Source organism: Lathamus discolor, chromosome 1 (genome assembly GCF_037157495.1).
Source record: "Lathamus discolor isolate bLatDis1 chromosome 1, bLatDis1.hap1, whole genome shotgun sequence".
Classification (NCBI taxonomy): Eukaryota; Metazoa; Chordata; class Aves; order Psittaciformes; family Psittacidae; genus Lathamus; species Lathamus discolor.
In genome coordinates this window covers 107,025,804-107,047,923 of record NC_088884.1, presented here as the reverse complement: position 1 = coordinate 107,047,923, position 22,120 = coordinate 107,025,804, and the positions used below count along the sequence as shown (strand labels likewise).

General features: G+C 41.3%; 1 protein-coding gene across 9 annotated transcripts in view; it reads right to left on the bottom strand.

Annotated features, from left to right (window-relative positions):
* The window catches only part of ADGRL3 (adhesion G protein-coupled receptor L3), a 518,947-nt gene that overhangs the window by 128,008 nt on the left and 368,819 nt on the right, over positions 1-22,120 (bottom strand). For all 9 annotated transcript variants that reach the window (XM_065689629.1, XM_065689683.1, XM_065689621.1 and 6 more), the window contains one exon: positions 21,426-21,506. In XM_065689629.1, coding sequence (XP_065545701.1) covers positions 21,426-21,506 — 81 coding nt within the window. The remainder of the gene's footprint in view (positions 1-21,425; positions 21,507-22,120) is intronic.

Here is a 22,120-nt window from a genome sequence, read left to right as displayed (position 1 = left end):
ATCTGCTGGACAGAATTAGAAGCTGGGCAAGTCGTTATTACAGTCAGGTTTGATTAGCACTCATGGGTAGAGCAGTGTTGCAGGACTAAAGAACAGCTGCTTCAGATTTGCTCTGAAAAACCTGAAGAACACCTGCATTGCCCTATTTCTCCTCTCTCACTGGCAAAGAGCCCTGTGCCAGCCTACATGTACCTTCTGCCTCCCATGTCACTGTTCAAGTTCCAAACTGATTGCCTTGGTGCTCAAAAAAAAAAAAAAAAAAATAAAAATATCGCCTTTATTATTAGCTTTTGAACAAGTTTCACTGCTGGAGATAGAATTTGTATCCAGGTATTTCTGAATTGCTTTGAACAGTATATTCTATAAATCTTCTGAAAATACTATGTGAAATGGAGCACTGATGCATTTTGCATGTGGAAATGAAAGAGATTGATACTTATTGAGGTATTTTGATTTACCTTTTTTTTTTCTATAAAAACTGTATTAATTATTAGCAATAATACCAGACATTACTTAAGGAAACAGACTAGCACATACTAACCTGGTAGTGCACAGCACGGCAGCACACAGTCCCCAGTTCAGGATAGCTTTAAAGCCTAGGCTTAAGGTTATTTAAACCAATGCTTAAGAGCATAAGCTAAATTAATTTCTCAGCCACAGACTCAAACTTTTAAACTCTCATTCACTCACATACTCCCCAGGAGATGAGAAAAAGCCAGATCAGCACCAAAGATGAGGCAACAGGGATCCAGCGTATCTCCCAAGCAGCATCTACCTAGGAACAGAGATCTGCTGACCCCAGGTCTCATTATAAAGGACAAGAGCATAGGAAATGCATTTTGCTATATACAAATGAAATCATATGTAAGGGTCAAATGTTGCAATAGCACAAGGCAGGTCCTGCTCTATTTTTGTGCCCATCAGCTCAGTCCCAACAAGGAGTGAATCAGACTTAATCTTTTGCACAAACTCCACCAAACACTGTTTCAATTGAAAAAGGCTTAAGGTGAGATCTACTTTTCTCTATACAAGCTCCTGTCACAACCACTGTCAAGATACTGGCATACATTTAAACATGAAACTAAATCATGAAGTGTGTTTTATTTCTTTTTAAACACAATTAAATATTTCTTCAAAAAGGAATTGTGCCATCCTACATTTTAATTCAGCTCTGGTTCATCTACAAGAGGCATCTGCAAGCTCACTGTGCTACAGCTGTTGAGGCTACCGTAACACTACGCACTAATACTTCAATATAAAGCTAAGTCACAGAAAGCAATAAGAAGGAAATAAGTAATAGAAATAGATTAGTCTCTTAGTGAACAAGGACCCTGTTCCTGAATAAATGTCCTCAGGAGCAAGGAAAATCTGTGATGAAAACCTAAGTTGTATAAAACACAGCTAATTTGCTAAATTGCCTCAGAACAGACTGGTGTGGGTTTTTTGTCTTTTTTTTTTTTTTTTTTCCTTCTAAGGATTTCCATGGAGATACCAACATCCCTCACATAAAGCACTCTAAAAGCTAATAATGTAGTATCTGCTGCTTTTACACCTTCCCAAGACACCTGACATACAGCACTTCATCACCTGTGCTGGTCTTCCAGGTGCTGGAGGTGACAATCCAACCTTTCGGCTATTTGATGAGATGTGTGTCCAGTTCTTGCTATTTCCAGGTTTGTGATTTTTCTCTCAGCTGCCAATAAATTTTCAAACATATGATATGCTACAGATCTTGTGGTTTGGATTTCTTCCAGCACTCCACTAACATCTGCCAAATTCCTGTTAAATCCAGCACTGGCTGATGAGCACTTACCAATGGTGTGAAACTTAATGCAAGTAACTAGTGGAAGCTTGGGAGCAATTAAATTTTAATCGGAGATAAGTTCAGTTTTCAGCATTATGTACTACCTCTAGTGTCTAAATAGGTAATATCTATAATAATCCTCTTTTCTTGTAATCAGCAGCATCAAGCTGCAGAAAGAGAGAAAAGTAACTGCTTCAGAAGTCCCCTTCCCAAGAAAGCCACCCACCATATTAATAATCTCTGCAGCCTTTCTCTCTGACATGCCATCTGTATCCCAAATTACTAAGTTGTGTTTTCTAGGCAGATCCAAGCATCTGTCCTTCTCCTGGCTGCATCTCCTCAGTCTCCTGCTTGAGATGGTGCCTCAAGCCTGGCTCTGTTGGCAGGGCTGCTCATCTCACTGCTCTCCAGTGCTTTTTAGGCCAAAGGAGCAAGGCTAATGCTTCCTTTTGAAAGCATGTACAGCTTCCTTCCACCCTCCTTCCAACACACACCAGGTCACTGAGTGAGAGCTGGCTTTCGCCTGGGTTCTTGGCTTCTTCCTCCTGCTGTGCCTAGGGCACTGGGACACCCCCAAACCTGCTCCAAATCCCTTCTCCCCATGGGCTACAAATTTATAGATCTCTTGCCAAAGGCTGCCTAATCCACACCCTTCCCCATCCTTGTAAACACGCAGGATGAACACGATGGCTTCTCATAAATCAAGCCTTTCTACTTCTTAGTAAGTGACAGATGCAAGTCACGGTCCTTTGCCACAGTGGGATCAAAGCTTCCCCACTGTTAATTCAAGTTCAGAAGTCCCCTCTCATCAACCTAAAGACTGGTTTTGCATGCAAAAAATAGGACCAACATAGCAAGCAGAGCTCAGCACCTCTCAGGCTGTTCTTAACAAAAAACGTACAACAACAAGAGTTGGTGGCTGAGGTCTGGGAACCGTTTAGGGAAATGGAAGGATCCCTCCAAAAAACCACTCTTCAGTACAAAATCTTTCTTTGAAGGCAGCCATGTGATCAGAGCCAGGCTTCAGGGAAATATAAAAGGCAGCAGCAGGCTCTTTGGCCTCAGAAGGCTACAGAGAAAGCAGAAGACATAACAGAAGCTGGGGACTTTTTTTTTTTTTTTTACTGCTTTGCAAGTGAAAATATCCTAAACACACTCAGCAAGTGTGTTTAGGATATTTAGTAAGCAGCTTGAGGAAGTTAGATGAACAGCTGCCTGGAACTAATTCATCCATTTTCCTTTCTGTTAATGAATACAGACAATGGAAAATCAGTAGATGCAGAAACCCCACAATTTTTATGGATTTACAGACTGATTTTCTGTACCTCATCTAGTCATTTTTATGCCTGTGCAAAGTGATGCTACAGTTGGTGTAAAGTACTACTGAATTATCATAGGGATATTTTTACCCTCCATTTTTACTGGTGCAGCAAATGGCTACAGGTGTCAAAGGCAAATGTGCAAAATGTGTCCTTTAGCAGAGAAAAGGAATATTCAGCAAAACTAAAAATGAAATGAATTTGCTATCTCCACTGATGTCTCCAGTTCAAATAACATGAAGGGATATGCACTACTTTGTCTCCAGTAAACCGTGTTTTCCTCTCCACCTCTGCCCCAGATTTTTCCCATTTAAAGTGGTGTGCAACAATCAGGATCTCTTTAGAGAAAGGCAGGAGAAGCATCAGTCCCAGTTGTAATTCTGTGCTGAAAAGCCTCTTTCTCTCATATTTCTCACCCAGTAAGACCTGTACCACACTATACATTTCTCTTGCTACATTACAGCTTGCAGTGCAAATCCAGCTGGATTAATGATAAAGTGCACTGGGCTCAAGGAGAGATTGAACACAGAATGAACAAATGGTGTTCTGAATTGCACAGCCTCTCCTGAATCCTAGTTAAAGCTTTTTTTTCCCCCAAAACACTGTGTAGGCTACGAGAAATATCTTCATAAAATGTGTGTGCAGCTATGAAACAATGTCCTTTCTTTAGTTAATGGCAAATTTTAAGGCCATGGTCATAAAGACAGCTATTCCCATGTGCAAATGCAAAATCCTTTTGAAGTTGGATATATCCACAGTTCAAAAATGCACCAAATCCCAAGTACCACTAAGAGAAAGAAAAGGGAAATTTAATTTCCAACCAAACCAGCAAGGATAATGCAGCCCAGTACAATGCCATAACAGTATACACACTCGAATAAACCACCTCTCTTCAAAAATGCAAATGGAGACTCTACTTCCACTGGCTCACAGACTTTTAGAACAAGAAGGCATCATGGCATCATCTGCTCTGATCAGCCAGTACCGTTACAACCCACATGCCAAAAACTCAGGCACTATCCCATCAGTTTCATTGTGTAATTGCTGAATCTGCCTGCTGAGAAAGTAGCAACTCAGCCAAAAATTGGCTCACAACCTTGTATCTTTGATATAGGCTTTCACTGCATTGAGTTACCACAAAGCTACTCCAGCTAAACCCCAGAATTATTAAGCAGAGCACAACAGGCTCATTATTGATCTTATTCAGTCTCATTTCAGCATGCATGCACACAAAACCCATAAACAAACAAAAAGCCCCCCAGAAACTGTAGATCAAGAACAAACAGACAAAATTTTCACTTGTAAAAGAAGAGAAAATCCCACCAATTTTCCAGGTGAAATTATCCATGTCTGTATTTGCTATCTAGAATGCAGTGAATACCAGAGTCTCCAAAAACCATGGCAACCAAAATATGTGAGCAACACTTTTTTTTTTTCTTTCTTTTCTTTCTTTTTCTTTTTTTTTTTTTTTATTTTTCTTTCTTTCTTAAATAGTTCTTCACATGGCTGAGACTCCTGCTTTGGTTTTTAAAGTAAAAGGGTGGTGACTAGATGACTCCAGCCTGGAGTGCGCTTGCTGGATGAGCCATGCATGACTTCAGGGCTTTGGGAGATTTTGCACCATGTTTCTTTGTCTTTTTTCTACCAACTGCATTCAATCAAAGACTTCAACTGTCCCTCACTCTCACCCAGTATCTTCATCCATGTGCATCCACCCTTGGAAAGAGTTTTCCTATCTGAGAAGTAGCCACATCCAACAATATGAGGTATTCGGAAAGACCTTCTCCCCCCCTCCCCCCTTGCCCCACGCTATATAACTTTCTTTTACTTGTAAGTTTTTACCTTTGTCCACTTAAAGAAAGAGTACAATACTGTCAACAAAAAGCAGAGAAACAACCTGCATTAGAGCAAGAGCCAAGACAGAGTAGCAATTTATAGCTCTCTCCCTGAAGCAAGGGTAGAGATTGCTGCCATTTAAACCCACTTCCACCTTGTGCTTTCCACCACTTCCTGTTACTTTACAGCCCAGTATCTGACTTGAAGAGAAGCCCATCTCCTGCTGCTTGGGAACTGCATCATGCTTCAAGGCAATGTACATCTTGCTATGGACTAAATTAAGTCGACTAAAACCAATTTCCACCCTGACATTATCCAAACATTGCCACAACCAAATAGAGTAGAAAGCCAAATGAAAAACCCGAATGCCCAAGTGATTTCATAGATTAAAGTCTCCACAGATTTGAACTCCTCCTACTGAAGATGGATGCCCTGTAGTACATTATAGTCTGTGCACTGTAAAATTCTGTGAGTTTTAGCTATACTCACAACTTTAATTATCATATACTATACTCCCTTATGCAACAGCTTAAATCCCACAATATGATTATTTTCTTCCTGTAATACCATACTTTGGGAACAAACCTGGCTAAAAGAAGCATTAAGGGTTACAGCCTCAGTAACTATGCTGCAGATGGCTATGGTTCATCATTGCTTGGGGCTTTTGCTGTAAGTGTGTGAAGCACCTTTGCCTTTTGAAAAGTGCTGTACAGAAATGTCTCAACTATCCAGTCAGTAATAGCAGCTTCTTTAAAGATTTCTGATAAACTGCATCCATCAGTCTTTAAGTGAACACCAGAAGAGAAAAAAAAAAATCTTAGTATCTTTGGACCTAGCAAAAGGTCCCCATATATTTTTTTTCCTTTATTCTTCACTTGTGTGGCTTTTGGCCAGCTCCCCACAGAAGTCCTTCCCTGTCTCCTGAGGCGGCAACTGAGTGGAAGAAGAGATTTTTGCTAAATTCTTGCTGATCTGACAGTGACTTGCAGTCCCCAACTCTGACCCTCCTCATGTAGCATAGGATCGCAAAAAGCCCCCTTTGCAACTCACCCCAACAGCCCTGACACAGCTTCAGGAAACAAAGCACATGAGCAGATGCATCCATGCCATTTTAATACAGGGATGCAGGTTAAAACAAACCTCCAAGCAGCAAAGTAAATGTATGATGTGCCTCCTCCTCCCCATTAACTGGCAAGGCTCGGGGAAGCAGCAGCTGCAGTACCACCCTGAGGACACAAAGAGCAGAGCCAAGGCTGCATCTCAGCCCTGGCTACAAACTGCAGGGAGTATTCCCAATCCTCTTCCTGTTTTCCCCTTCTGTTCCCACCCCACCCACCCCCCAAGACGCCCGCATTTTTTTTTTATTTTATTATTTTTATTTTTTTTTTTGGGGGGGGGGGCGGTTTATGTGAACAAACAATAACTCTGTGGAAATCAGAGAATAAAGGGAAGATCAAAGAGTGCAGGTAGCTAGCTCATTATGTTTCCCAGCTGGGGCAAGAGTTTAAGCCTCCAGAGCTTACTTGCCAAGTTATTTTAGAGTTGTGCCAAGAGAGCTGTGCCCTCTGAAGCTTCCTGGCATAGGAACTGTTGCGAAGCAAAGCAATGAGGTTTCCAGTGCTGCAGGAGGGTTGTCAGGCTGCAGGAGCCACCAACTACACAGACATCTAGTTAATTCAAGTGCAATTATGGTCAATAAATCTGCTCATTACTTATACCTCTTTAGCACTGGAATCTGAAAGATGCTGGTTTATATATCCTATGGGGGATGTGAGGATTTAGGGGCAGAACTACACATCCAAATAATAACTCGGAGGCTGAGGCACTCACAGACCACTCTCTGTCATGCAGCATCACTCCAGGGGTGGTCAACGCCTCTGGGATGAAGCTCTACATGGGCTTATGTTGGGGATTGGGCTGGAAGAGTGAATCAGTAAACCAGTCTAGAAATACCATCACATCCCTGATGGGATTTGGCTAGAGAAAATAACAGGACTGTAACTGTAGCTTGGACTCTTCACTAGAAGCCCTTTTTGCTCTGCATTTTCTAGCAAGCTGTAGATGGATGCTTTGTCTTACCTCATCCTGCCATCCTTGAAATAGGGAGGTACCAGGTGGTGAATACACTTCAAATGCTGCCAGGTAGCCAGAAACTAAAGCTCAGTTCCTTCACAAGATGCAGTAAGCAAACACCCGGCGTTGAAACTCATTGATGCAATCTCTCCTCATCTTGCATTGACCTCTATCCCCTAAAGCCGTCAGGAGACAGGTATTTGACAAGTGTTTTTGACCTAGTCCTACCTGGTTAAAGGTGAGCCCTTTCCAGGCATGCTGGGTGTGAGTCTGTACAACTGTTCAAGTCCACTCAGTCTCAAACAGCAGTGCCTGCAGCAGCACAGGCACTTCGCTGTTTGGACTGAACCTACCTGAGAGAGATGCTACCATGCTGACCTGACAAGGCAGGGGGAGCAGGTACTACTATCTCTTAAAGCACTAAGAAAGCATTTTGGATAAAAAGTCACCTCAGAAAAGCAACCTTTATGTCTGGAAATGCTTAAAGATGCAGTTTTGGCTTTGGCGGGGGGAGAACCTACCTTGCTCAGCATGCACCTCTCTTTCTCCATCCTCACTACTCACATAATATGGTCAAGAGGTTTCCCAGAACCTCCTGCACTGCTGGATGCAATCTGTACTACATAGCTGTTCACACAGCTCTGCTTTTTCCTGTGTTTCCTTTCCTCACACATTTTTCTTCTATTGAATTTTTGCAAGACTTGTAGCTTTGAGCTAGCTACAAATGGCGGTAAAATGCTTTGTGCTAACACTCTTTCCTTCCTTGCCATGCCAGTGTTCTTTTAAAACCCCAAAACACACCTCTGGGAGCATGTTTTCTGGATGTAATTTGTAATCGTCTGTGCAAACAGAACAGAAGGAATATGCTAATTTCATTAGCTACTGATTGCAAAAGTCAATACTCCTTCAGCCATTTGTGCCATTTCTCATCTTGCCAATTCTTCTGCGGAAAAAAAAAAGTCAGAAAGTGTAAAATGTTTTATCCATTTGTGCAGGTTACCAACAATGATGTCCAGAGAGCAAAACTAACAAAAGTATTTTAGATTACAATCCCATTTCTTTTCTGCATGAAAAGGATATGACATGTATTGGTTGCTAATTTCAGAAATACCTGAACATGAATTATGCTGTGTCAGTAATATATGACCAGCTCCACAACTACCTCTTTTCCTGCAAACCTAGAGCTTCTACAAACCCAGAAAGGCCATTTGCCATTTCTAAGAATAGTATGTGAAGGAAACAGCCACAAGTTTAGAAAGTGCCACAGTTAAAAAATCCCTTTCCACAGAAAATAGATATAGGTCTGAATGCATGAAATGACTAACCACACAACCAGAACAAAGAAACAACAATAAAATCTGGCCTGTGGGTGACTAGCAATGGCTCCTAGGTCATGCCCAACATTTCCAATTGTTTAGAAGGAGTAATCCTTTATTAATACCATACCACAGGACAGTGAAGGACCACATGGGAAGAGCAATGCCTGGAGATGTGGCCCACCCCATTGCCCCTAAAAGAATTATGCTGAGTAAGGGGGTCTTCATTTAACTATTCGTGCACTATGTCATTATTTTAGGCTTTCCACAAAGGCTGTTTTAGTTCTTGCTCTTGTGTTCACTTCCATTTGCCAGGGCAAGCATGACATTCAAGTGAAACAGACTGGCAACCCTGAGCTGAGCCAGCCTCTGTGCCATCAAATGCTGCCTGCTCCCCAGTACTGCAGCTCAGCAGCAAAATTTAACATTGCTATCCTAGTCTATTCAAGATAAATACTTCTATACAATTAACATGTGCTCTGCATGTTCTACAAACACTACAGCAAAACCTCAGAGACTTCAGGTACTCTCAGAATCACTACGCCAGCAAGTAGGAGAGCCTACCTCCAGCAATGAGGGCACACTGTGACTACCTGTGCAGGAGCTCACTGCTTCATGGGGACTCACAAAGATCAATTTGGATCTCATTAAATATTTAGGATCTTAATTTCTCAGTGATTTCAATAGGTAGGTAAGTATCAAGAGAGAAACCAGAGATCTCTGCGTAGAGTCTGATGGGAGGTTTAAGGGTCTACAGAGCACGAATGGCTCTAAGCAATCGCATTAAGTGAGCACAGTCCCAGTGCTACAGCAGAAACTTCAGGCCTCTCTGAGGAACCATTTCACTGAAAGCAGAGGAGAGTTGACACAGCAGCCCTGCATCTGAAAGGATGGCCTCGAGATTTCACTGTGAGCAAAAAAATCCCTTCCCAGTAGATGAGGATCAGCACCTGCCATTCTCTAGTCAGCAGCCTTTGTTCGCTCCAGTAATGAACACCTTTGTAAAAAAAGCTGTAGATTAGAAAAGGAATTAACCTCCAAACAAAGGAGAGGTTTAATTAAGCATTGAACTAAAAAGAAACAGAGGGGAATAAAAAAAAAAAAAAATAAAGGGGAAAAAGACAAGATAGCTGCACAGACTTAATTCCAATTTCCCCTCTTGTAGGTCATTTTACCCAATGTAATTTCCTTTCTGCATTTTGGCAAGTTTGTTCCTGAGGCACTGCCCATTACAGAAGGTTTTTTGCTGCTTTCTACTCACTTGTACCTTTTTTAATGTTTTGCATTAGAAGCCCTCCATCAAAAAAAGAAAAAAAAAAAGGCAAACCAGATTTAAATTAGACTTTGGGAGTATGCCATTTCATAAACTTCTCCCCAGAGAGCTTCAGCTAATTAAACAAATGATTGCAAAATACTCACAATGTCAACCCTGTCAGCTTGTATGCAAAATATCTACACCAAGCTGTAGTTATTTAACCAAACACAATGTAGAAGAGCAATGTGCTTTAAAGATAAGCACAAACTTAAAGGGGCACACACTTTTTAAAACTATGGGTAGATTATGGAGAGGCCAAGGGCTTTGAACTTCCCTGCCTATGACCTTGGAAGCCAGCAGGTACAGCTATGATGATCTGGAAAGAACAGGAGCTTAACATGTGGGTGTCCAGGCTGAGGAGACTTCCACAGATCAAAAAACCAGATGAACATACTGGGCTGTTTTAAACATTTGGGTTGAGCTCTGTGCTACTGCCCAAAAGGACAGGTTATGAGTGGTTAATAATGCTGAAAGAAATCTCTGGATTTTTGCTGTTAAATTGCAGCAACTTGGTGCAAAAGTTGGAAAGAAGCAAGCAGGTAGGAATGGGTGCCTGGGATAGGAAACCAGGAATATAAACGTTATGTGATTAGTCTGTGCATAGTTCCTGGAAGCAGTGAAAATTTCAACTCTTGAAAGCTAAAGGATTTTAAATTTCTATATACATTAGATAAAAGTATAGTTTAAAAACATCATTTTCCCCTTCCCATCATTTCCATCTCATTTTGCCTTCTTCTAAACCATGTGGCTTGCCCAGAAAGCCCTCTATGCCCATCCTCTTTGAACAAACCATGCAAGCTGTCTTTACTTTCTGGTACTTCTCTTCCATTGACCTCATCCCCAGTCTACATCCTGGCAGCCCATCACTCTTTCCATTTTCTCTTTACAACACACACCTCAAGTGTGAAGTACTCACTGCCTCCCAGGGCCAACTACTTCTTTCCCTCACACTATATTTAATTTGCCCAAGCGAGTGACACTTCCCAGGCCTTTGCTTCTCAATGGATTTTATGATCAGATGCACACAATGAGGTATAACATAAATTATTACAGTTTTGTCTAGAAAAAATGTAGTATTAACTTTCCTAAAGCCCTGTTAAGGGTCAAAGAACCCATTGTACAAGGTTTGAGCAAAACAGAAAATGAGGAGGGAAGAGACAAAAGGGAAAAAAGGTGGCTCTGCTCATCGTGGCAAGGTCAGAGACTGAAGTTGATGTTAAACAACCAGTAAGAGGGTTAGGATGCTGGCAAACCCCTGACGGGTTTCCCAGCCCTGCTTGAAAGATGCTGCTTGCTGAGGATCTGGCAAACAAGATTGACATCAGCTTGCTCTGTGCCCCCTAATTTAGAAGCTGAGCTTAAGAGGGGATAATTCTTACTGTACCAATCCAGGTGCAAACCCAGCTCTGGTATACTGCATGTTCGAAAATGGGAGAGACGGTAGTAGGAGGCAAAAATTACCTATTCTCGTGTGCCATGGCCCTGGATACTCCTGAGGACACCGTCCTGGTAAAATCAGCTAGGAGCAAGGCATGCCAGAATTGAGATGAGCTCCTACCCATCCAGTCGCTCTCTTCAAGGCTGCTTCATGCCTTGGCAGCAGTATTAATGAGAAAACAGTTTTGAAAGGGGAAACTCAGTTCAGAACATTCCTTTAGGAGGAATGCCAAGATCCTTCTTTGTTTATTTTACTTGTTGTGTAAACATTATTTAAATACTAATCAATACAGTCTGTAGAGCATATTTTTTTAAATAACCAGTATGGACATATCTTGCTCATGACTCTAGCCTTTTCTTTGACTCCACACACATTGCCATTTTACTTTATATATTGTGCTGGCTACTTCTTGATTGTAAACTCTTAGTCAATCAGCTTAGATGAATCAGAATGTACCAAAATCACATAATAGACACTAGCATTGGAAACGGTCAGGAAATGGGAATTAAGGGTGAATGCTCTGTTTAAATTATCAAAACACATTAAGGCATGAGAAAGCTGAGAAATTTCTCACTGAATGTGTCCGGTAAAAGCATTCAGTTTGCTTCTGCCAGGCTCCCTCTTAGCAGCACTGGTGAACTCACCAGACCTGCTGAACAATTTTAAAGTTCAGTGAACAAATTCTTTCATTCGTTTGGTTTTCTCCAATTTTCTGTGTGAATTCTTTCAAATTCAAGCTTACTTTTTACCTCTAAATATGAGTGACAATCTGCAGATACTCTAATCAAAATGGTGCCTTAACTTCACTTCTCCCCCTCCCTTTAACCTCTTCAATGTACAGAACCCAGCTTGCATAGTTATGATCACGAAATATTAACATAATGTACCTCTTCCTTAGCAACAGCTATAGTGTCAGGGGAATGCAGTCCATAATGCAGCTTGATCTAGAAGCACAATAAAATATAAATAAGCTTGTTACACTTCAGTAGCACACAGGATTCTACTGTGAAAGGCCTCCATGATTTTAGAATCCTCATCTTCTTTTTACTCTCCACCACAGATTATTTAGAAGAAGATTTATGGACACACATTCCTTTTTATTCCAGAAAATGAAAAGTAATTGTTTACTCAGTAACAGCATTATTTTGTTGCATGTCTACTACTAAATTTCTGGGCATAATACAGACAAGCACACACACACACACACACACATCTCTGCAAAGCAGTACTCATAATGAAATAAAGACAAAAATGGGACTTAGAAACAATCTAAAGTCTCTAAGACTGCCATGAGAGCATCCTTAATTGTGGTCATTCTTTAATGAAGAAAGCACAAGCAATTTTCTCCAAAAAACAGCGGCAATGAAAGAAGTGATATACTTGCTGCAAATTAACTCTTTATCTAGAGCCCTCTGTAACACCTCCTGGGTACCATATCTGCAAAAAGAACAGCATCCTCAGCTGGGTAAGGGCAAAGTCTTCTCCTTGCCCCAAGACCAGCTGGTACTTTCCATCCTTGAAAGCTCCCTGGACAACAGCCCATGTCTGTTGCACCCTCATGCATGCTCACCTGCTAACCCTTATAATTACATTTAAGCAACCTTAATATCTCTTCTCAAAGGCAATCAAGGTCTTTTAAATACTGCTTCTTGTGAGTTTTCAAGGAGAATGAACTTCTTCAAACCAATCTAAAGGCAAAAAACCCATATTTGGAGCTAGAGGATAGCAATCCTTGTCTTCGGAGCAAATATTCCAGCTATCAAGCCAAATTTACTTGGCTGAAAGACTTAAATCATGATGCCTTTTATGAGGGAGCCAAGATACAATCTTAGCAACAGGGTTCCATAATGTTTATGTATAAATCAGTGTTTGGTACGCATTTATTAAGGTTGGAGTTTCCAAAAGCATCTTTCAAGAGTGAGGTACCTAATTCATAGGCGTAAATTTCCCTCTGAATGGATTATGTCACATCAGTAGAATTCCTCTGTAACAACATACAAAGGGAGGGAAGAACTAAAATTCAACAGTCCACCTTAAGGAAATTCAAGGGCCAAAGCAATCTCTAAACTCACACATTTTAGAAAGCACCATACCACTGACTGGTGGAAATCTCCCATTTCCAGCAACTTCTGATTCAATCCGAGATGATTCCAAGAGCCAAGTGCTGCAAAAAAACCTGCCTACCTACAGAAAATCCCACTGCACAGCTGAAGAGTCATTAAATGAACACAAAACTCTTCTACTCACTGCTGTCAACAGCAGTACGTCAGAGCTTAACCTTATTTGCTTGTATGGGAAATGAGCTGCCTGCCTTTCTAGAGATGCATGGCTTGAGTCTGATGAACTTCAATGAGAGCACACTAAGCTTACTCATTGACTAGTAAGATATTTCTACATTCTATTGGAAGGCAGTGAAACTACACCACTGAATAGCATAGGCCTCTATCAGTTGCTTTTCCCAACTTGCCTTAAACCTCACCTTACATTTCTTTCTAAAAAATAACAAGAATGAAAAGAATTAAAGAATTCCAAAAATATTTTCCAGCAAAAGATGCTATAGATGTAACATGATATTCCACCACTGCAAATACTTTAGCATACATGCCATTCAGAAAGCCAAGTCAAAAGTCTATTAAATATTTTGTTTGACAAACATACCATTCATTCTTTAGCCTTGAAAAAATTTGGTACTGGCATAAGAAACTCTATAAATGGTATCAGCTGGATAATTTTTCATCCAGATTTATACCTATGGAAGAATAAAAAAAAATATTACCCCTGTAGTTACAATAGAATAAAATAGGTTTTCTCATTAAGTAACAATATGCCAATAATATACCAATACTGCAATATCAGAGGTAGCTTCCTAGGTGTATTACTAATAAATCATCTTCCCAAATTTAGAATATCTGCTTCTCTACCAGCTTTTAATCCAAAAAGAAGGCCATATGTTAAAAAAATATTAAATAATAAAAATGCACAAAAAGCATTTTTTAAACAGACCCACAACAACCTGATCTTTTGAATTTGTCCTTATTTCATTTGTGAATCCCCACAGACTGCATAGAACAACTGGGATCCTATGTCCTGCTCTAACACACACGTTTCCAAAGGGCTCCTTTAGAAAAACACTGCTGTCCTATCCTCCATCCTTTCAGGTGCTGATGACACACTTCATCACATATAGCATGGAGCACTTCTATAAATCAGCACCATAGGACATAACACAAGAGAAGATGCAACATACAGCAAAGGATGCAAGCAGCATGGCTGCAGTGGCAGATAAAGACTTTCCAAGGGCTAAGCTCTTCAACTGTGGCAGGGGCTCTCATAGGAAGTGTTACCTCACATCGTAAGCCTTTTTAATGTCTCTAACAGGTAAAATTAAGACCGGTTATGCCTCTCAATCAAAACACTGCAGACCAGTCCTATTCACTTTTAAACCAGAATATATCTTAGGAAATCAGTAGACCTGAAATTCGATCTCTCCTATGATTTATTTGCCATTTTCTCCCATTACACAAATATAAATATAACAGGCATTTTTCTGCAGCCCTGAAATGATCCAGAATTAACACCAGATGACAAAATGGACCACGTGCCAGGAGGGGAAAAAGTTACTGTAAAAGCTTCTTCCCATTAATGGGGCCATTCATTCATATGGCCACTATTCCACAGGGGAGCTGGACATAAATTATGCATTTGACATCTAGTTATAGACGATTATATCTGACATAATGAAGTTATAATGGAAGGAGTTTGCACATTGTTTGGTTATTAAGTGCCCATTTCTTGTCCCTGCACCAGGTGCAATGGTGATAGGCCATACAAATCATCCAGAAGAAATGCCAAAATGGGCTCCCTTACTGATAAAGCACCACACATGTTTATTAATTTAACAGCTTGTCTTGTGTCTCCCCCATCTGCTCATTTAAAACAGTTATTTGCCCTATAAATATTTCAGAAAAAGAAGTGTAGCCAAAAATTAGTCTGGCAGAAAAGAGGGAAAAAAAAAAGAGTTTGAGAAGGGTCTCATGCTGTATTCAGCACTGTGCTCTTTTTTCCACATTGAATTGGTTCAGCAGCTTTTTTTCAAGCTGGTAATAGGACATTCACTTCAGATTAGTGATGCTTGAGGGTGCTCCCACCATAGCTGACTCTGCTTTCCAGCTGTTGCCGCTGTCAGGTGGGTGAAAACTTCCACCACTGATGGCAAGAAGCACAAGCCAGCGCAGTGGAAAATGAAACCCACTGTCAAAAAAATCTCCTGGGTGGATGTCTACATCCATTTTGAGCTTATCAGGTTGTATGACTGCTTCAAACAGACTACAAAGAATAATATTTCAAGGTATCTTTAAATCAGTTCATGATGATCTCCCACAGCAAAACTCCTTTACAAGGCACCAGGTAGCTGTTAAAAAAAGACAGCTAAAATGTGGTTTGGTTTGGTTTTAGATGATTAGGAATAATAGGAAAGGTGTTAAACAATGCTCAGGCTGTGTTGTGTCATGTCCTTCTCCCCAAACCCTTAAATATTTCCAAGTTTAAATACTTTGAACAGTTCCCACCAGCATACAGGATTAGCACTTCTTGAAAGACTGTTAGCTCCAGCTTTCTGCTAGAGCAAGCACTGTTATCTTATAAATAAACAGCTATGCCCCAAGGTGCCCCTCTGCAACAAAAACACACATTCCAAAGAAATAAGAGCAACAGTTCAACACCATAGTAAAAAAGAAAACAGCAAACGGCATGCAATTAACTCTTTCTGCCTATGGGTAGCTACAGGACACAAAATGGTGCCTTGCTGATGAAAACGGGAGGACTGCAGGCTGCCTGCAAGACTGCTAGGAGCTCTGGCTACTTCAGTTATGATACTAGTTATCACCACCCATGATACCTAACGAGAAATTAATAAGTACAGAGCGTGGGCAATGTTCAAAGCTGCTACATCACATGCTTATATCAGAGTTCACCCCTCCACCGTCTTTACAACCCAAACAAGCTCCGTTGCTGGCAATATACCCTGCAACCAGATCTACCACACTGCTCAAAACTCACTCTGTCACTACCCTGAGCTGTTGGAAGACTCATCTCAGGCCTGGAAACTAAGGGCTTGAGATGAATCTGCCCATCATAACAGAAAACAGAGCTCAAACAAAAAAAAAAACAAAACAGCAAAGCGACACAACAAAGAAATCTGTACAGACCTCTTCAAAACAAGACAGCTGAAAATTCACAGCGCACATGAAACTTGTAGTCATTGGACAACCTTTCTATTGACTGTGCATGTATGTTGAATAGTTATCTTTCACCCAACCAGTGCAACATCATTTACCTGTGTGCCTCATATACTGTGCTTGCCACGTGGGATGAGAAAATGGTGTGTGTGTGTTGCTGGCTTGCTGCAATGAACACTCATACCTCACAGCAGAGGGACTGAAATCCTCTGGTGGGCTCAGGGCAGTCATGAAGGGGAGTCCCTGAGAGCAGTCATACCTGGAGAAAAGGCTGAGCAAAAGCAAAGAAGAAAACCCTGTACACGACCAAGGAAGAGACAAACACTATATAGCACCCCAACACTGCATAAAGAAAAATGGAATAAGGGCTCCTGAGCATGGGGGCTCCAACCAGCCCCCAGTGCATGGTCCTCTCTTTGTTCAAAGGCACTGAACTGGCCACTCCTCTGGACTCTCCTGTCCGAAGGATGTCTGGAAAATAATATTGCCAGAAGAAGCTGGAAATATATAGATGTAACTAACATTAAAGGAAGAAGTAGGATGAGTAAAAGCAGGACCTCAGGGAGAAACAAAAGAACACTGTAAAGGACTCTTGAGCTGATGGGATGGCTTTCCCAGGGGGACTAAAGCAGAAAATGAAAAAAAATGGAAAGAGGAGGTTCCTAGTCAACATCAGTCCAGAGCAGGAGCTCCTCAACAGCACCTGTCTTGTAGCACTGGGCCAAGGGAGGGAGAGACAAAAGAGCTGGAGTCTCAGGGCCTGGCAAGCATGGGATGAATGTCCCTGTGTGTCAGCTTGAATTAAGGCAAGGAGTGCCATTGGGCCTCACTGCCCAGTGTTCTCCTTTCTCTGGACCTGGGAAGGAGGACGGGGGCTGTGTAATGAGCCCAGCTGTCAGATCCTCCCACATCATCATCTGCAAAGCCATCGACCCTCTCTGGGACCTCTGGGAGGAAGAAAAAATAAAAAGACCCAGAATGTGTTCATCCAAACCCCTGCTCTATTTCTGGTAATAAGATTTCACAGTCTTTCTAACATTCAGGAACAGTTCTTCAGATGTTGCAAATGCAAGGAGGGAGAAAAATTGCAGAATGGATCTAGCTTTTGACTGAAAAAAGCACAAAGGGACATACCACTGAGCTGGAGAAGAAAGGGGGAAAATCCATAAAGACCTCTGTCTATCTCCCTGACATGCTGCCCAAGGGGTAGGGCGAGATTCTGTGTCTATGGAAGCTGAAGCTCACAACTGTGATTAACAGGAGAAAAACTCCTCAGTGCCTTAACTAGGGCCAAAATAACCCCGTTTACAGAACTCTGCACATAAGGGTGAGAACCTTCCATATCTCCTTTACTATTTATTTCTAGAACTGGGGAACAATACATGGCTTTGCTTGCCAATTCATGTTTTGGAAATGTACTGACTTCAAGCATATCAATCTCCAAGACAACTACTCCTTGAGCTTCAACTTTGAAGGAAACCTTTGCAAATAGCTAGCTCAACATGAGAGGATTGCTCCTCAGACTGTCTAGCTTTAAACACTAGGTATATATTTCATGTTCGATATGATTCCACATATATGCTGAAATCTGATTCTATAAAGCTTTATAAATAGTTCTAGTATGTGGATTCAGTGAGTTTAATTCCTTTATTTGCTGTGGTTTAGTACCTGGCAGAATTTGAGTCCAAATGTGAAATTTAATTTATTGCTATGCATGATAATTCCATAAAATCCCTTTCTAAGCAAGAGTATCAGCATTTCCCTCCTCTATAAAACTCCTTGCTATTGTCACTAACCACTGATCCATTTTTAAACACAGCTTTAATCTTCAGTCTATGAGATCACCACTTGAGGTCTCAGCTACCCCTGCAATTATTTTGCATGCAGATGGTGTAAACAGTTGCATAAAAATCATGTAATCACATCCAGATTGTTAGACTGAGAGGAGGTGTAAAAATAATGGTTCACAGTGCTTCATATATGGAACTAATTTTAAAACACCCTCAAATTAAAAAGGGACTGGGGAATAAGAAGTGTCTTGATAAAAAATGCTGATTCAGGGCCTCATTTCTATTAAGTGATTTACAATGTCATTACTGCATTACTGTACAGAGCAGTGGTTCAGAGTAATTACCCCGTAATGCACGATGACACTAATGTACTAGCAAACTACTGAGGTTTATACTCTCTTCACTACCAGCATCAGGGCTCTGAAAAGCAGGTAAAAATGCCCTGCATGCATAAATGATGTGTGTAAATGTCACCAGTGATAAACTTTTTAAAAAGGTGAAGGAAGAGGCAGTTACAAGTAAATCTGCCAGCTGAGCATTGCAACTGCACAGACCCACAGGAGCACTAAAGCTGTATCACTTTTTGATAATCCGTGAAGGAAAGATGCTTTCATATCCTTCCCCCTTTTATATTGCAGGTTTTCGAGTGGTTTAGAAGAAAGTGAATGGAGGTCATGTACATGACCAACCCGACTCATGACAACAGCAGATTTGGAGAGAGGACTGTGAATCCTACCCTGGCTCTATTTCCATTTACTACAATTAAAATTATATGGTGGCTTCTTTTTTTTGCCACTCCAACTGCAACATTGACCTGCATCTGGTGCTCATCTCTGTGTAAGGGGCGATGCAGAAGGGAAATGAAGAGCATCAAAGCAACAGCCAAAAGCATTAGTGATGCATGATGACTGTCATAATGCTGCTCTTTTTTTAGAGTTCCAGCTGTTGGAAATGTGAAGAATCAACGAGAGCTTCAGGACAGAGATGATTTTGCCTCCTTTGCTTGAAACAACTCTTGTGGTTATGGGATGAAGCTTGAAACATGACCTGAGCATGTCGTAAGGTGTCAGAAAATGCAGACAAACCCTTCATCACCCTCACAGACTTAGGAAAGAAAAAGAAAACACCCATAATTATTACAACATTCCAACGGATTTTGGGCACTGAGGTTGGAAATGAGGCAGCAGATGCAGAAGTATTGCTACACGTGCCAGATCTCAGGGCTAGAGGAAATGCTTGCTCTTTCCCCAGAAGACAGTAACAATTAATACATTTTTAACATTCCCTAGTCACCACCTGATAGATTGATGCCTTCAGAGCTGACTGCCTCCCTGGCCTTCTCCTATTAAGTTACACAAGAGGGTTCGAGTCCTTTTACCAGCACGTAGCAGCAGTAATATCAGTCCTTCCACTCTGAGCAGCCTTTTCTTTAAGAATCCTCATGGGGAGGTGAAGGCCCTGGTGGAAGCAGTTAATGTAGCAGTTTACATTGGATAAATTCCATTTTATCTTCTCTGCACAAGCTGCAACTGTTCTACCTGACCCATTTTGCCCTACTTCTGGTGTCAGCACCATTCATCTTGCAGAGGCAGCTGTGCACTCATGCAATGGCTCTTTCATCTTGGAGACAGCAAGGCACAGGTTTCTTGGCCGCTGCTGTTCCACCATCCTTGAGTCTTGCATTGGCTGGCTCCAGATACCACAGCAAAGATTTACCTGTTCTAAATAAGCTCTGAATCATCACATCCAACATCAAAGACAGACTGGAGCAAGAAAGTCCTGGAAGTCATAACTGTCTATGCCTTAATGTAGTGTTCTGCTAAAAAAGCAAGGTAGTAAACTCTACTACAGAACTGGAAGTTTTCAAGTGGTCCAGAAGAAGCTGAATAGAGGTTGTGGACTTCCAGGAGATTGTTTGTGACCAGCCTGACTCACAACAAAACCAGATTTGGAGAAAGGACTGTTAATCCAGCATCCTCACACTGAATCTCCACCACCCAACACAAGGTTCCACCTTGCAGAGATGCAAGGGGAATCTCCAAGGAATAATAGTGTTGAGGCTGCTTCTGTACAAGAGTCAATTCCTTAGTTTTTGTTACTGCATCAGCTAAGAAAACACATTCATGCTTACAAAGGGAAAAAGCCCAGTAAATATTTATTCAATCAAAGTACAGATCTAGAGCATCCACATGGATGCTGGTGGAAAAGCTCACTCAGAACTAAGGGAGTCTTTCATCCAAAAACATTAACTGTATGCTTTCAATTAGCCCACAAAGCCCTTGGGCTATTTGGAGGAGCAGGGTTTATAGTTACAGCTGCAATTCATCAACACAAAGGTTTTTGTCTCCCAGAATGTAAAAGAGGGATAAAGAAGTGAGATTTGGAAAACAGCTTTCTTCATGTTACATAATGACAGTGCCTATTCTGATTAATCTTGCATTAACATGCTGCATTTTACAATCATGAACTCTTAGAGAAATGTGCACACAAAAACATACTTGCAGCCTTATAGTGTTAGGGCAGAATGACAATAATCACTGCAAAGATGTCCTGGTTTCAGCTGGGATAGAGTTATTTCTCTTCCGAGTAGCTGGTGCAATGCTGCATTTTGGTTTTAGTCTGAGAACAATGCTGATAACACACTGATGTTTTAGCTGTTGCTCAGTAGCACTTACCCTGATGAAGCACCTTTCAGTTTCTCACATTCTGCCAGTGAGGAGGGGCACAAGAGCCAGGGAGGGAGCAGAGACAGGAACCTGACCCAAACTAGCCAAAGGGGTATTCCATACCCCAGTACGTCATGCCCAGTATATAAACTGGGTGGAGTTATCTGGAAGGGACTGATCGCTGCTCGGGGAATCTGAGTATCAGTTAGTGGGTGGTGAGCAACTGTACTGTGCATCACCGGTGTTTGTTGTTGCTTTTCGTTTATTTGCTTGATTGGTTTGGTTTTTTTTTAGTTCTCCTGCCACCAGTCCCCTGTGCCTGTGCACTGTCATTAGGAAGGAAAAGAGGAAGGCAGAGGGCAGGACCAAAAGTATACCTGTCCCTCCAGAAATAATGGGAACAGAAGAGTAACTTGTGAACAAGCTGATATGTTCAAAGTTATGTAATGGGGCACATGAGCTACAGTCATCTCTCATACAGTCTTCTTGCAGGAATTAATTTGCTCCTGAGAGTGTCCCTGGATGGAGGGTGATAACTTTACCATGGAGGCTCTATGAACAAGTGAGGTACACTCATGCTTATGGCAGGTTTTTGCAATGCATGTGCATGGAGACTGTGTCACTGACTCACCCTTGGATGGCGGCCTTTCCAGATCCGAATCGAGGTGGATCGGTGGGGCAATGTAGGAGACCTGCCCATGGTGAGCCTGCCCTGTGGACAAATAAGTGTTTTAGTTCCACTGTTTCCTACCGAGATCTATCAGGGCTATAATGAAACATAAAGGATTTCAATGGCACTGGGTTCAAAACAGATTTGCAAGTATTTTGTTTGGTTGTGTACTTTTCACAATGAACTTCCATTTTGGAGACCCCTGATGAACGGTTGAAAACACTCCCATTTCTTTTGTTATTTCCATGAAGACATGGGTACTATGCTGACCTTTAGTTATACCTCCTTTACAACTACCACATATATTTTGCATGATGTTCTCTCAAAAGGCCATATGCTATGGAAGACAACCAATTTCACACAAGGCCATTCAATCTGTTAATCTCACTCTAAGAGGGAAGCAAGCATTTCTGTGTCACAGCAATTTTTGAAGGAAGCATGGTATGAAGTACAAATGCATCTGTTTTTCCCACCTGCAGAAGACAAAGATATCAGCTTGCAGAGCTTGGCATTGATTTCACCTGGGTGGAAGCTTTTTGGTTCCCCAAAACACTATGCAGTTTCCCAGTTGCTAAAGACTTAATTCTTCTCCAGTAATTTAGAGGTAACTATATTAAGAAACTTATAAATAAACTTATAAATAAACTTTTTCTTTA